This window comes from Pan paniscus, chromosome 20, assembly GCF_029289425.2.
Source record: "Pan paniscus chromosome 20, NHGRI_mPanPan1-v2.0_pri, whole genome shotgun sequence".
Classification (NCBI taxonomy): domain Eukaryota; kingdom Metazoa; phylum Chordata; class Mammalia; order Primates; family Hominidae; genus Pan; species Pan paniscus.
Window position 1 is genome coordinate 47,308,344 of NC_073269.2, and position 16,180 is coordinate 47,324,523.

The 16,180-nt window shown below is 49.7% G+C and overlaps 1 protein-coding gene across 1 annotated transcript; it reads left to right on the top strand.

Annotated features, from left to right (window-relative positions):
* The first annotated feature begins 8,050 nt into the window (after positions 1 to 8,050).
* On the top strand, positions 8,051 to 15,912 carry CYP2A13 (cytochrome P450 family 2 subfamily A member 13). The gene is made up of 9 exons (XM_003812465.5): positions 8,051 to 8,251; positions 8,529 to 8,691; positions 9,766 to 9,915; positions 10,123 to 10,283; positions 11,451 to 11,627; positions 13,344 to 13,485; positions 13,959 to 14,146; positions 14,673 to 14,814; positions 15,474 to 15,912. The coding sequence occupies exons 1-9, from the start codon at positions 8,072 to 8,074 to the stop codon at positions 15,653 to 15,655; spliced, it is 1,485 nt and encodes a 494-aa protein (XP_003812513.5). The 5' UTR covers positions 8,051 to 8,071; the 3' UTR covers positions 15,656 to 15,912.
* Positions 15,913 to 16,180: the final 268 nt, after the last annotated feature.

Consider the following 16,180-nt stretch of genomic DNA (forward strand, 5'->3'; position numbering starts at 1 on the left):
TCTTTTTGCAATGTATTTGCTGGGGCTCTGTAGCTGGATGTCTAACTCTCTTGCTAGATGTGGAAGTTTTCATCAATTACTTCCTAAAAATAGGTGTTCTAATTTTTTAAAATCTCTCTTCCCCCTTGGAAATACCAAAAATGCATAAGTTTGGTCACACTATGTAGTCCCAGATATCTCAAAGTCTTTGATTATTCTTTTTTATTTATTTTTATTTTGTCAGACAGGACATTTCAAAAGACCTGTCTTCAAGTTCTTAGATTCTTTTTTTTTCTTCTAATTTTAGAGATAGGGTTTCACTATGTTGCCCAAACTGGCCTTGAACTCTGACCTCAAGGAATCCACCTACCTTGGTCTTCCAAAGTGCTGGGATTACAGGCATGAGCCACTGCACCCAGCCATGTTCTGAGGTTCTTTCTTCTGCTTGGTCCAGTCTACTATTGAAGCTTTTGAATATATTCTGTATTCCCTTCATTGAATTTTTTTAGTTCAAGAGTTTCTGCTTGTTTTTTTTTTAAAGTTATTTATCTCAGTAAATTTCTCATTCGTTTCCTGGACTGATTTTCTAATTCTTTGTATTGATTTTCAAATTTCTCTTGCATCTTGTAGGGCTTTATAAAATCAGTATTTTGAATTCTTTATCTGGCATATTGAGGGATTCTTTTTGATTGGGATCTGTTGCTGGACAATTGTGGTCCTTTGATGATGTCACATTTTTCTCCTTTTTCATGTTTCCTGTGTCCTATCATTGATATCTGTAAATCTTGTGTAGCAGTAGCTTGTTCAAGTTTTTTTAATTGCCCTGTAGGAGAAAATTTTTTTCCTGAAAAATGTATGCATGTTGTTAGTTGAGTAGGATACTTTGGCTTTGATTCTGGGTGCCTATGGTAGTGTGATCTTAGTATGACTTCATAGGCAGTACCCAGGGTCACTGGTATCTTTGATTTCCTTGGTAGCTTAGAGTACAGTTATTACTTGAGATTGGGGAGAAATTTAGCTGGGTGTTGGATGCCAACTGAGCCCATCTTTGGGCCCTGGTGGTGGCAGCAGCTTGGAGAGTGTGGCTGAGCCCCAGAGCAGTCTACTGGCTTTGGTATTAGTGAGTCCTGGGAGGCTGATTCTTGAGCTTCCTAGTGGCTTGCTTAGAGGAGTCATGGGAGTTGGGGGACAGGGATGTGGGCAAGTTCTCAGGCCCCTGGGAAGCACAACCTGGTGTGATATGGGTGATGGCAGTAGTGGTGGTGGAGCAATCCACTAGGACCCAGGCAGTCCATGTTGGTGTTGCTGGTAGATGCAATGGGTTGGGTGGGCTACTCCCCGGTCCCACAGCATCCTGTAGCAGGGTAGTGGTATTGACCTAAGTGTGCTTAGGAGAGCTCGTTCTCCCCTGTGCCTCCCCCATCTGGGTGGCGGCTACAGTGGCATCACCTCAGACTTGGCAAAAAGGGGGACAGAGCCCAACATTAAACTCTTATGATTGTGCCAGCTGTGGGCTTGTGACCAAAGAGGACAGGCCTCTCTCTGGTAAGCAGTATGGACAAGAAGTTGTGGGGAGTGGGGTCTGCTCAAGTCTCCCTGTCACAGCAGCCCATAGCAGGGTCGGGGAAATTGTCCCAGGTATATGTAAAGGAGCTTTGTTTCCCTGTCCCTCTTTGGCCAGGTAGTGGCTGCAGCCAGGTCAACTCAAACTGGGCCTGAGGGCAGGGCACAGCACAGTATTAAACTCTCAAAATGGTTCCTTGGGCCTGCAACCAGGGTAAGAAGCTGTGGGGAATGTGGTTCACTCACATCTCAGTCTCAACAGCAGCCCGCAGCAAGGCAGAAAGGACCCTCCTATGGGTGCCTGGGAGTGCTGGGTCTCCTCTATACTTACTTGAAGCAGCACAGCGGCAGCAACCATTTCTATAGATCTCCAGTATCCAGGTTCTCAAAACGGCACTCAGCTGAGGCTGCTCTAGGCTCAAATGGGATTCCATGTGGGTTCCATTTTCCAGGGCAATGTCTCTGCACAATCTTTAGGGAGCTCCGTATGTCAGGCCCAAGACCCAAGTGGGTTGAGGGTTTCTACCATAGCCAAGATCATAAAAGCCCATTTCAAAGTGTGGAGCCCTGGGAGTTTCTCTCTTATAATTTCCCCTCATCCAGGAGCCACTCTCAGCTTTCAGTCAATCCCCTCTCCTTACTCACTTCCGGTGCTTCCCATCTTTTCTCTGTTGAATCCCTTCTCTTCTCTGATGAATTCCAGCATTCTCTCCTAGATAATCTGTTTAAAATGGAGTTCCTCTCCACAAAGAAGGCCATGCTACCTGCATCTGGTCAGCCATCTTGATCACCTTTCTACATTTAAAGAGACACAGCATGTTAAAAAAAAAAAAATTAGTTCCCTTACAAATTGTTGTTTACCTAGCCCTCCCCGTCAAGAAGTGGTCTGCATTTTAAAGGATTTTAATAAGATGAAAAATATTGTAGAATAAATTTGCAGTGACCCCACCTCCCATTCTTCCTGTGGTAAGAAAGACCAAAAGCTATTTTTTTCTTTTTTCTTTTCTTTTTTTTTTTTTAAAGGAAACCCCTTTCTCCTAACTCCCTTCAGAATCTGCTGCTTTTTTTCACTCCCCAGTGATTTCAGGGAATTGGGTTGTTAAAAATGTTTTCTTCAGAGTTAATAGTTTTTATTCATGGGATGCTTGCTCCAAAAGAAGCTACTCAACCATTACCAGAAGAAACTCTTCATCAGTGCACTTGGCAGCTGACATCTTCGTCCCCTTAAAAAATAAAAATTAAAAAAAAAATTTTTTTTAAGTTGTTCAGAAATGGTGGCTCAAACCTGTAATCCCAACACTTTGGGTGGCTGAGGCGGGCAGATCACCTGAGGTCAGGAGTTCAAGAGCAGCCTGGCCAACATGGTGAAACACCGTCTCTTCAAAAGTACAAAAATTAGTCGGGCATGATGGTGGATGCCTGTAATCCCAGCTGCTCAGGAGGCTGAGGCAGGAGAATTGCTTGAAGCCAGGAAGCAGAGGTTGCAGTGGACCGAGATCGCGCCATTGCACTCCAGCCTGGGCGACAGAGCAAGACTCCACCTCAAACAAAAAAAGCTGCTCATCCCTGTCATCTATCCAACTTCTTTCCCATCTCTGGGCTCTAAGTCCTGCCATTTTCCTGGTAGGCAGGAACTTCATGGCCATGGATGTGAGCTGTCCAAACACTCAGAAAAAAAGAATCTTGACTTTCTTCTCTTCTTTGACCTCCTTTACTCTATTTCAGCCAACATTCCCATAGCCCCACCCTAATCCTTGTCATCACTCTGAAATGTGAAACACACACATTTCACTCTCTGACCACAACCACTAGTACCCCAACTCCCCCACTGCTTCATTGACAATGGCCTGAGGGGTATACTGGCCAACTAGGTCGTTGGTTAAGGTTCCGAAGAGTGCAAACACTATAGAAGGTCAAGTCTCCCTCCTATTAAAAGACTTTTTTTCTAACATTTTGAAAACTTTTGTTACATGTTTACAAGGAAGTATTTGAAGAAGAGATTACAGGCAGTTTTTCTAATGTTTCATAAAGAAAAACAGGTGGGGCCTGGCAGTCCAAAGTGGTGATTAACAGCATGAAATTTACTTTCACAGCCAGGCGTGGTAGCTCACACCTGTAATCCCAGCACTTTGGGAGGCCGAAGTGGGTGGATCACCTGAGGTCAGGAGTTTGAGACCAGCCTGACAAACATGGTGAAACCCCGTCTCTACTAAAAATACAAAAATTAGCTGGGCATGGTGGCTGGAATCCCAGCTACTTGGGAGGCTGAGGCTGGAGAATCACTTGAACCCAGGACACAGAGGTTGCAGTGAGCCGAGATCGCACCATTGAACTCCAGCCTGGGCAACGAGAGTGAAAGAGCAAAGCTCCATCTCAAAAATAAAAAAAAAGAAAGAAAGAAAAGAAAGAAGGAAAGAAAGAAAAGAAAGAAAGAAAGAAAGAAATTTACAGTCACACAAGACCATACTGAGACTCTACCCTCATTAGCTGTGGAATGCGGAAGCAAGTCACTTGCAACCAACTTTGGAGGCCTTACCTAACTCATTTGCAAAATGGAGATGATAACGCCAACCTCACAGTCTTGCAATGAGGAGTTTAACTAAGATTATGCTCATAAAAAGCTTCCCACAGTTCTGGGGTTTTCTTCAAGCAGATAAATGGAGCTGGGCTAGGACTGTTTTAATCCAAACACAGATGAGCACAGGAAAATATCAGATGTTCACATGTATGCAACATGGCCCACAAGCCTGCATACAGACACCAGAATGCACACATGAGAACATCCACATACTTATATGTAGTCACCCAATTGTGAATGTATACACACAAATATGAATATGCAGCATTCATCTTGTTTTACACAGAAATGCACATCATAGACACCCCTAAATCATGTGTGCACACATGCTGTATGCAGAGACAGACACAAAGATTGGCAAGCATTGAGAAACAGTGGCACACCCTGTCAGGCACACACACACATGTGCATGTGCAGACATAAATTGGAATGGATACCCATTATCAAGCACAAACATACACCCCACAAAGCCTGGTGCACACATAAATTCATGTATCAACATGGACATACAGAAACATACATGCACATAGACACTACCAGAATGACACACAGACAGTTGAATAAATGAGGATAAACATGGCAGAAGCATCCAGGAGAACTCACTGGACAAAATGGCACAAAATACAAAGATGCAGGAGCACACAGGGTGATTGAGGGGAACATTGACTTGCAGGGAAGGAGAAAGAGAAGATAGAAAGACAGGATCCAAGACAACGGTAGACAGACAGGTGGGCAAAATCCTGTGCAGGGCTCCAGGGCCAACCAGAATAGCCTGAGAGTCTAATGCTGGCCTGTCCTTCCACAGATACTGCCTAACTCAGCACCACACTCCAGGAGGCCATGAAGGATTAATTTCCTATTCACAGCTCCATGGGGTAAAGCTTGGCTGTGCTGAGGAAGGGGTGGGGAAAGAGGTTCCCAAAGACTCTGTCCTTTTCCTCCTTCCCAAAGGAAAAGATTTGTGAGCTTTAGACTAGAGAATGTAAAAGAAAGGAATGTGTTTAGGGAACATCTTATCCATCCGCTTCATCCTACAGATGAAAGAGAACAACTACTATTCATTGAGCACTTACTGCCATGTACCTCACCTGCATTAACACATATACTTCTCCCCTAAATAGCTGAAGAGGTAAGAGCTGTTCTTGGCTCCATAAGGCTCAGAGATAAAGTCAGCTATTCAAGGCCACACAACAAAGAAGGGATAAGGTTAGCATTCCAATCCAGGCCTTAATCATTGTACCATCCATCCAGAAAAGGAAACTGAGGCCAAGCAAAGGAAAGGGATCTTCCTGGGTTTTCCACTAACTTGGGTACAGTGAAAGGCTGTACCTAAGACACTGCCCACTGGGACAAGTCCCTCCCACATGATTTCAGACACCATTCTCTCACTCCATGCTCTAGGGTAATCAATAAGTCCAAAATTGATTGACCGCTATGTCCACAAATACTAGAGTTCTCCCAACCAGTCTCTCCCCACCCCCTCCCTGGCCAGGTCATGGCAACCTGCTGATCACTCAGTGCACTTCCTAGTGCCAACCTCACTGAGAAACAAAGTTCCCGAATTTCTATCTCCCACCTTTTTAAGGAACTAGAAGGAAAAGGAGGAGCCCAGGCTTGGGGCCAGCCCAGGTGCAGGCTGGTGACCAGGATTAGAGGGATTGATATCTGTCAAGCTGGTGCTAACCCTCCTTCCCACCTCTTCCCCTCCAAAATCAACAAACAACTTTCCTCTCTCCGCTTTGTTCTCTGACCTTTGTTCCCTCCACACAGGTCTCAGAGCTCAGCATCCTAGAACACTTTGAGCAAGATGTCAGTGCTGGGGGGGCCAACCTCACCCACCTCCACTTGTCCACAGTTGGTGACCTAGAGGAGAGGTGCAACCCTGGAAGGACCAACCATCAGAGCCTGTCCTGTGGCCATCTGCGGCCCCTCTCAGGGTCTGGCTGAGGCTCATCTCAGGCCCACATAGGACCAATATCAACACCTGCCTCATGCTCATGTCAGAGCCCACTGGGACCAACCTCAGACCCTATATGGTGCCACCCTTATGCCCTCCTGAAGCAGGACACTCATATGCCCTCAATGACACCTGAAACAACACACAGAGCCCTCTTGGCAACAAATATGACTTCAATATTCTCCTGGTGTCAAGTTCAGTGCCAACTTGTTTCCCATCCTCGCATACACCTGGGGGCAGTCCCAAAGCCAACACGATGCCTTTCCCTCCCTGGACACACCTGATGCTGATATCAGAACCCGCCAATGTCATCAGTGTGTCCACTGCTGATGCCAGTCTCAGCACTCACCTCTTGCTAAGCCTGCCCGCACTTGAGTCCCAGGGTGATCTAGGCCAGTCAATGAAGGGGGGCGAGGAGAAAGTTCACATCCCAGCTCCCTCATTACTCCCTGTGTGACCTCACTCAAGAGGATTTATGGAGTCTAGATCTGCTCATCTTCAAAATGAGGATGATCACGATGAACCAACCTCACTGTTACAAAGATTCAACCAGATCATACACACCTAGACTTAATCTTCCCATATACGACCATGCTCACCAAAGGGTAACTGTCCTGTTTACTAAGGAAGAATTTCCCTGAGGGAAGGACAGGAGGGCTACTCATCCCTTCTCCACTCACACCCACCCCAGGATCTGCCTCTGTGCCTAATACTGGAGTTTACCCCAATCTCTTCTGCGATTGTTCCCTCTGCCTGCTAATAGTAGTAGCCCCTGACAAAGCAGGAATCACCCTTAAAGGAGACTTAACTCACCCTCAGATGTGATCTTCTCTTCCCAAACACTCCCTTTCCACTGGCAGGAAAACTAAATCCAGAAAGTGGAACTAAGGATGCAGAGCAGGAGAGATGGGAGTTCAGGGCCACTCATGCATGTCCCCTGCCCACTGTCTGTTTTCTGTCCTCCATAGACCTTTATATAAAATGAGAAACATAAACAACAATCATAATATTAATAGGGATGATACAATCAGTCTAGTGGGTTTCCCTAAGAATCTGGGTTGGAAACCAGCGGAGTTCTTCGTAAATTACAACCCTTGGGACACTTGAGATTTTTCCAGCATTTGAGGGTTGTTATTACTGTTTCTCCAGACCTAGCCAATCCCCTCTGCCAACTGATAACATGAGGTACTCTTCTCCACGTGTGGGGAAAGTTCCTCTGAAATATGGCTCTCGTCTTCTGCCCCTTTCCCAACCAGAGATGGGCAGTGGAGGTTCTATGGCACCCATCCTGGCCTAACTCTGAGGTTCCAATGAGGATTCTGGGCATCAAGAGACAGCTCTGGGTCAAAGCAAAATCAAGTCAGTCCCTGGGCCCAGTGCTGCGCTGCGGGGCTTTCTGGGAGCACCTGCTGGGCTTGCTACACACTCCTCCTCCCAGAAACTCCACACCCACAGCCCTGAGTCTTCCTGGCCCCAAGACTTTCAAGTCCATATGCCTGGAATCCCCCCTCCTGAGACCCTTAACCCTGCATCCTCCACAACAGAAGACCCCCAGATGCATAGCCACACTTCCGTCTCATCCTAACAAAACCGAGACCTTTGGATTCCTCTCCCCTGGAACCCCCAAATCCACAACTTTGGGGTGCATTCTCACTCCCAGATCCCAAATCCAAAGCCCAGGTGCTCCCCTGTGCAAATATTCCAAACTCCTCAGTTCCACAGTTTATCTGTTGCCCGCTCCTAAATCCACAGCCCTGCAGCAACTCTTCTGAAGTACCAGATTTAGTCTGGAGTTCCCCTCCCTGTTCAGCTTCCCTGGGGTCCCCCTCCTCCTCCCTTGCTGGCTGTGTCCTAAGCTGTGTGGGATTCAGGGTTGGGGTGTAGTTGGGAGGTGAAATGAGGTGATTATATAATCAACCAAAGTCCATCCCTCTTTTCAGGCAGTATAAAGGCAAACCACCCCAGCCATCACCATCTATCATCCCACTGCCACCATGCTGGCCTCAGGGCTGCTCCTGGTGACCTTGCTGGCCTGCCTGACTGTGATAGTCTTGATGTCTATCTGGCGGCAGAGGAAGAGCAAGGGGAAGCTGCCTCCGGGACCCACCCCATTGCCCTTCATTGGAAACTACCTGCAGCTGAACACAGAGCAGATGTATAACTCCCTCATGAAGGTGTCCTAAGGCAGGGAGATGGGTGGCACGGGGTGGGGGCTGCCCAGTTGGCTGGGGCTTTGTGGCAGGGGATTGACCAGTGTGGACCAGAGTCTTAGGAAAGGGAGTTTTGGAGTTTCAGCATCAGGGTCCTAGCAGGAAAGACAGGATCTTGGGATGTCCAGCTCCCTGACTGTGAGAACCTGGGGGCGAAGCATCCCAGTACATGACATCTCAGTGCTGGGCCCATTCAGAGTGGGGGCTGCTCCCTCTAACCACTCCCACCTGCCTCCATCAGATCAGTGAGCGCTATGGCCCCGTGTTCACCATTCACCTGGGGCCCCGGCGGGTCGTGGTGCTGTGTGGACATGATGCTGTCAAGGAGGCTCTGGTGGACCAGGCTGAGGAGTTCAGCGGGCGAGGCGAGCAGGCCACCTTCGACTGGCTCTTCAAAGGCTATGGTGAGGGGGTGCCCAAGAGGGGGAAGGTGGCCTGGTGGACGCAGTGGTCTCAGTGTCCCCAGCCTTCTCCCTGACTCTCCTGCCCACTGGAGGCTATGGCAGAGCCCCCTGTCTGGTCTTCTCTCCCCATCTCCCTTCATTGTGGCCTCTCCCTGTGCGTCCCTCACCTGTCTCCAGCGTCCCTGTCGTGATTCCTCCCTGCCTCTCTCTGCCCCGTCTCCTCCTTCTCTCTCACTGGAGTCTCCTCTTTCCCCTCTCTCTCCATCTCTGAGGACATCCTGGGTTTCTGTTTTCCAGCCCTGGTCCTCTGTCTTCATTTGTCTTTTTGTCGCTCTCAGCTTCTGTGCTTCTCCGTGTTTCTCCTCTCTCCGCTTCCCTCTCCCACTTCTTCCTCTGTCTTAGGATTTCAGGGTATTCCTACTTCCACATCTCCAGCCTCCAACTCCTGGTAACTGTCTGTCCTCCTTCCGAATCCTCTCTGTTTCTGTCTCCATATTTTTCTCTGTTCTCCAGTTCAGCTTAAGAATCTTTCAACATTTTTATTTCCTCCTCCCAGATCTCCCCATATCTCACTTCCCCTCCCTCCATCTCTCTCTCTTTCTTTCTCTCCCCACTTCCTTCCCTTCCTCCATGGAGTATCCCCGTATCCCTCTGTTTCTCTGCATCTGTCTGTCTGGCCTTTCTGCTTCCTCTTCTGATTCTCTTATTCTTTCTACCTGGTCCCTCTCTCCCTCTCTCTCCCTCTCCCCCTGTCCCCCTCTCCCTCTCTCCCCCTCTCCCTCTCTCCCCCTCTCCCTCTCTCCCCCTCTCCCTCTCTCCCCCTCTCCCTCTCTCCCCCTCTCCCTCTCTCCCCCCCCTCCTCTCTCTCTCTCTCTCTCTCTCTCTCTCTCTCTCTCTCTCGTGCTCTCGTGTTTCTCTGACTGAGTTTGCAGCTCTCCTGGGCACTCGCGCTGAATCCATCTCTCTCCCACCCCACTCCCTCTCTGCTCCACCCTTGGGGAGCCCCTTGGAGCTGGTCTCCTCCTGCCCCCGCCGCCCCCTGACCTCTCTCCACCCCCGCGTTCACCTCCCCAGGCGTGGCGTTCAGCAACGGGGAGCGCGCCAAGCAGCTCCGGCGCTTCTCCATCCCCACCCTAAGGGGTTTTGGCGTGGGCAAGCGCGGCATCGAGGAACGCATCCAGGAGGAGGCGGGCTTCCTCATCGAGGCCCTCCGGGGCACGCACGGTGAGTAGGGGACCCCGAGTGCGAGGGCGGGGACCCGCGCTTTCTGCCTGTGAATGGGGACTAGGTGGGGAAAGGGGCCCGCACTTCCAGCCCTGGAGTCTGGCGCTGGGATTCGGCTCAACAGGGCCCTGCCTCCTGGAATTCTGACTCTCCTCAGACCTCTGAGTTGACTCTCTCCCCAACCCCCTTCTCCCGCCACACCTGCAGGCGCCAATATCGATCCCACCTTCTTCCTGAGCCGCACCGTCTCCAATGTCATCAGCTCCATTGTCTTTGGGGACCGCTTTGACTATGAGGACAAAGAGTTCCTGTCACTGTTGTGCATGATGCTGGAAAGCTTCCAGTTCACGGCAACCTCCACGGGGCAGGTAACCGGCTGCAGCCCGCCAGTGATGCCCCTACCACAACCTGCCAACTGCTCCCCTACCTGGAGACAGGTGCCCCAAACTCCCACCCCCCTCCAGACAGTGTCCCCTCAAAATCAGCCCCCGATATTGGACAACTGGACAGTTGCACCAGAACCCAGGAGGGATGCCCAATACCCAGTCTCCAAGGACACCTGGATAGCTCAACAGATGCTCCCCAAAACAGAGCTTGCTGGCAGGATGCATACCCTCAGCTCAGCTCTCTCACCTGGGCACATGTTCCCATCCCCAACTTACCGTAATTTGTAACAGGTGCTCCCTACCCAGTTCTTCTGAATATTTTAACACCTGGACAAGTGACTGCATCAACCTGCCTCCTGCATACCTGAACACCTGGTGCTGCAAAATCCAGCCCATCATAATCATTTCACATCTACACAAATGTCCCAGATTAGCCCACTGGAATATCTGGCCAAGTGCCCTCTACTTCACCCACTTAAATACCTGAAAACATGGACAGCTGCCCTAACCAATACCCTAAACACATAAATATCTAGACAGATTATTCCCTGATACCCAAATAAGTGTTCCCCAACCCTTTCCAATCACACATCTTACAGAGGTGCTCCCAGTGCATCCCACTTGGATAGGTAAACACCTCAACAGGTATCCCCTCCACTTCAACATCTTCACCAGCCCCACTTTAATACCTGAACACCTCAACAAAAGCCCCCAATCCAGACCCAGTAAGTATCTGGATAGCTGTCTCCAACCAAGCCTACTTGAATGCCTAAATACCTAGACAGGTGCCACTCACCTCATACCAGCCCCACCTGAAGAGCTAAACACCTGGACAGGTGTCTTCCAACTCAACTTCACTTGAATATCTGAACACCTAGATGTGTGCTCCAATCCAGCCTCGTTTAAATACCTGAAACCTGGATATATGTCTCAGTTCTTCTCACCTAAATTACTAGACCGTGGCCCTGGCACCTAATCCACGTGAAAACTTAGATATAAGTTTCCATCCAACCCCACTGAAATACCTAAAAACCTGGACAGATGCCTTTAACTCAGTTCCTTCCTTGCTATGAAACAAATCCCCATTCCCATCAGCTCCTGACCCGTGACAGCTGTCCTTCCCTTCCCATCCTCTCTCTGCAACCCCAGCTCTATGAGATGTTCTCTTCCGTGATGAAACACCTGCCAGGACCACAGCAACAGGCCTTTAAGGAGCTGCAAGGGCTGGAGGACTTCATTGCCAAGAAGGTGGAGCACAACCAGCGCACTCTGGATCCCAATTCCCCACGGGACTTCATCGACTCCTTTCTCATCCGCATGCAGGAGGTACACCCCAGCAGCCAGTGCAGGCAGGTGCAAAGCCAGGGAGAGGGAAATCAGGATGGGAGTGGGGTGGGCAGACGACACAGGCCCATTCAAATTAGCCCTCGTCATAATAATCCTCACAATTGGCCGGGCGCGGTGGCTCACGACCTGTAATCCCAGCACTTTGGGAGGCCGAGGCAGGTGGATCACCTGAGGTCAGGAGTTCGAGACCAGCCTGGCCAACATGGTGAAACCCCGTCTCTACTAAAAATACAAAAATGAGCTAGGCATGGTGGCATGCACCTGTAATCCCAGCTACTCAGGAGGCTGAGACAGAAGAATTGTTTGAACCCGGGAGGCAGAGGTTGCAGTGAGCCGGGATCATGCCACTGCACTCCGGCCTGAGTGACAGAGCAAGACCATGTAAAAAAAAAAAAAAAAAAAAAATCCTGACAATCCCAACTACATCAACCACTGCTGTTCCATCTACTGAGCCCTCACCCACAAGCACGACTTGCACACGTGCATTAGAATAGCAAGCACTTCTACAGCACTACCATGTGCCAGGCACTGCGTTAAGTGCTTTAAGATAGTCCGCCATGGAACACTCATAACAGCTCTTGAAGGAGGTTCAATCATGGCCCCAATTGTACAAATGAGGAAACTGAGGCCCAGAGAGTTTAAGTGTCTTAACTGAGGTCACACAGTGAGGAAGCCATGGTCCCCCAAGCTCAAACCCTGGTCTCTCTGAGCCGAAAGCTGGTGCTTTTAGCCACCATGCTCTCTAACCGTTCATGTCCTGGTTAGCAGACACACCTCTGTGGACAGGTGACCTGGCTTTACATTGCAGGGTCCCCGCCTACCTCTGGATGTCAGCCTCCCGTGTGGGAAGGCTTTAGGGAGTCCAAAGCTCAGGGAGAAAGGATCAAGGGAGGGATTCCTCCACAGTAAGTTTCAAGATTTTTAGGGAAGGAACAGGATGCTGTTGCTTAAAATTCTGTGCTTGCATCTCAGAAAAACTCTTTTTTTCTGACTCTTCATCTTGCCATCTCTGTACTACTTTCTCTTCGTCTCCCCTCATCCTTCTCTTTCCAAATATCCCTATCATTAAAAAAGTAACAGACTGGGCAACATGGCAAAACCCCGTCTGCACAAAAAAATGGCCAGGCATGGTGGTGCATGCCTGCGGTCCCAGCTACTAAGGAGGTTGAGGTGGGAGGATAGCTTGAGCCCAGGGTGGGCAGAGGTTGCAATGAGCCGATATCACAGCACTGCACTCCAGCCTGGGTGACAGAATAAGACCGTGTCTCAAAAAAAAAATGAATTAATTTTTTAACAATTAACAAGTGAGCCTGCATAGTCATGTGCATGTATGTGCAGTTCCAGCTACTCAGGAGACTGAGGCTGGAGGATTCCTTGAACCCAGGAGTTGGAGTCCAGCCTGTGCAACTTAGCAAGACCAAGTCTGTATAAGAAAAAAAAAAAAAACCAACAGACAGCTAAGTTGATAATTAAAAGATAGATGGTCAGCGAGGTAAAGAAGGTGAGAAGGAAGAGCATTTTGGGCAAAGCCAGCAGCCAGGGCAAGGGCTGGAACCTGGAGCGAGTTTGGCAAATCTAGGGTCCCTCTTTCCACCTTTGGTCTGGACCAAAGAGAGGTAGCTCCAAAGGAAAAGCCCTAGAAGGGCCCCAAGAGCATGGAGAGTGAGCTTGGTCTAAACCGCCCGCTCCCTGCAGGAGGAGAAGAACCCCAACACAGAGTTCTACTTGAAGAACCTGGTGATGACCACCCTGAACCTCTTCTTTGCGGGCACTGAGACCGTGAGCACCACCCTGCGCTACGGCTTCCTGCTGCTCATGAAGCACCCAGAGGTGGAGGGTAAGCCTGGAAAGGGAGGAAAGTGAAGGGCCCCAGACCCTCAAAACTCCCCTGAGCCTGGTGCAGTGTACCCATCTATCCCAGATCCCAGGACCCTGAGACGTGCCTTGCTGTCCAGAGACAGGACGATATTCAGCTGATAGGCATCAGCTGAGTCTCATTAGCTATTAAAATATTGAAAATGTCTGCACTGATTGGTCAGTCACTCCTCTCCCAAGCCCACTGAGGGCCCGCTGCCTGCTCCTCTGGATCATCCCCTAAGTTCCTCCCTGTGCCTCCCCTGTGATTCTGACACAACCTGGTTTAACAGGATCCTGCTGCAACAATGCGAATGGCTGATGTCTGTTCTGTTATGAATGGTCTACCTCCGTGTCATAGGTGGAGCTATGTCAACGACCGTGTTTTACCTATTCGGACTATCATCCCTGCTCTGAGACCCCTAGACACCTAAACACATTCCCCTCCTCCCCCAGCCAAGGTCCATGAGGAGATTGACAGAGTGATCGGCAAGAACCGGCAGCCCAAGTTTGAGGACCGGGCCAAGATGCCCTACACGGAGGCAGTGATCCACGAGATCCAAAGATTTGGAGACATGCTCCCCATGGGTTTGGCCCACAGGGTCAACAAGGACACCAAGTTTCGGGATTTCTTCCTCCCTAAGGTGCTGTCTCCCCTCCACCACCACCACTCAGACTACAGGGACTACCAGCCTCTCTCTGTGTCCCCAGAATCCTGCCCCCATTAGTGTTCTAGACTCTGTCCCACTCCCTCAATCAGTCAAAAAAGACTTCCCCAATCACCACATCTGTTCCACCTTTCCACTTAGACAGTCCTGAGTCCTGCATCTCGCCAGACTCTTTGTGTCAGGAGAATATACCCCATGTTCCCAAACTTCCTGTCTTAAGAAACAGAAGCCCCCTTTCCATTCGGCCTTTTGCCTTAGGGACACAAATCTCAGGTCCCTCAAACACCCTGCCTAGTGGAACATGGACCCCATGTCTCCCAAACTTCCTGTTTCAGAGACATGAACCTTCTATCCCCCAAAGCTCCTCCCTCAGAGGTCCCCAACTCCTCCATGCCTGCCACTCCCCTCACCTGGGGCACCCTAGTTCCCCCTGCAGCCTCTGTGTACTTTCACCAATCCCCCCAACCTGCCTCATTACACACACCTTCCTCCTCCCTCCCAGGGCACTGAAGTGTTCCCTATGCTGGGCTCCGTGCTGAGAGACCCCAGGTTCTTCTCCAACCCCCAGGACTTCAATCCCCAGCACTTCCTGGATAAGAAGGGGCAGTTTAAGAAGAGTGATGCTTTTGTGCCCTTTTCCATCGGTAAGAGACCACTGTTTGCTGCCAGGCCACGGCTCACACCAGCAGGGGCCTCTCTCACCCACCTCCCCTCTCTGCGGTGTAGCCTGGTATTTCTCCAGCTTGGAAGTTTCTGTTAGAATCTACCATTGAGCCACCACCAGCTGATACTCCCTTAACTGCCAAGCACCCAATACCTGCGCCCAGGTAAAAGGGAAGGAAACATCTTCCCCCATAGATTTATTTGTCTAGGGTCACACAGCAGATTCTTCAGCTCCCTGAAAAGGAGATAATGGCACAGCACAGCAGTCATATTTGCAAGTGTATCTGGGGGGTAGGGGCATCTAAACCTCCCATTGCTACACCTGGCATGGATCACCCCATCTATGATGGATGCATGACATTATGCCTTTTTCAAAACCCATAGAACTGTATAACACAGAGTAAACCCTAATGTAAACTATGGACTTTGGTTAGTAATAATATATCAATATTGGTTCACCATTGTTATATCTCTTATAGAAGGAAACTGAGGCTCAGGGAGGATTGGAGTCTCCTCTAAAAGTCTCTCAGGCCATAATATTCCACCCCTCCTTCCTAGAGAGTGCAGCCGGGGGTCAGTAGGGGGTGAGGCTGCACTGAGAGTGGGCTTCACCTTCACCCCTCCTGCCTCTCCTCCTCAGGAAAGCGGTACTGTTTTGGAGAAGGCCTGGCCAGAATGGAGCTCTTTCTCTTCTTCACCACCATCATGCAGAACTTTCGCTTCAAGTCCCCCCAGCCGCCTAAGGATATCGACGTGTCCCCCAAACACGTGGGCTTTGCCACGATCCCACGAAACTACACCATGAGCTTCCTGCCCCGCTGAGCAAGGGCTGTGCTGGTGCAGGGCTGGTGGGCGGGGCCAGGGAAACGGCGGGGGGCAGGGGCGGGGCTTGCGGGAGGGGCGGGGCTAAGAATGGGGGCAGGATGGGGGAAGGAAGGGGAGAGGTGGTTAGAGGGAACAGAAGAAACAGAAGGGGCTCAGTTCACCTTGATGATGTCCTTCAGAGCTGTGATGAGAGAAAGGGAAACCTTACAGTATGCTATGAAGAATAGTAATAACAGCAGCTCTTATTTCCTGAACAAGTACCTCCGTGTCAGCTTTGTTCAAAAAGCGTTGCATGCTCACCTCACTTAATTGCCACAAACCTCTGCGAAGGGGAAAAGTGTTCATGCCCATTTTACACGTGACAAAGCTGCGGCTCAGAAAGTTGTCTCTATCTGATTTCTCACAAAACGTAAGTGCCCAGAAAATCTTTGAACACAGATCTGTGCCCATAGCCCTCTAGATAGATTCTTAAAAAGCACCCCTTCCTCACGTAAAACAGCTTAGTATAGCATCACATGGCCT

Coding starts and splice junctions, on each gene's coding strand:
- CYP2A13 (XM_003812465.5), top strand. CDS start 8,072: ATGCTGGCCTCAGGGCTGCTCCTGGTGACCTTGCTGGCCTGCCTGACT. Junction 8,252..8,528: donor TGTATAACTCCCTCATGAAG/GTGTCCTAAGGC, acceptor TGCCTCCATCAG/ATCAGTGAGCGCTATGGCCC. Junction 14,815..15,473: donor TTTTGTGCCCTTTTCCATCG/GTAAGAGACCAC, acceptor TCTCCTCCTCAG/GAAAGCGGTACTGTTTTGGA.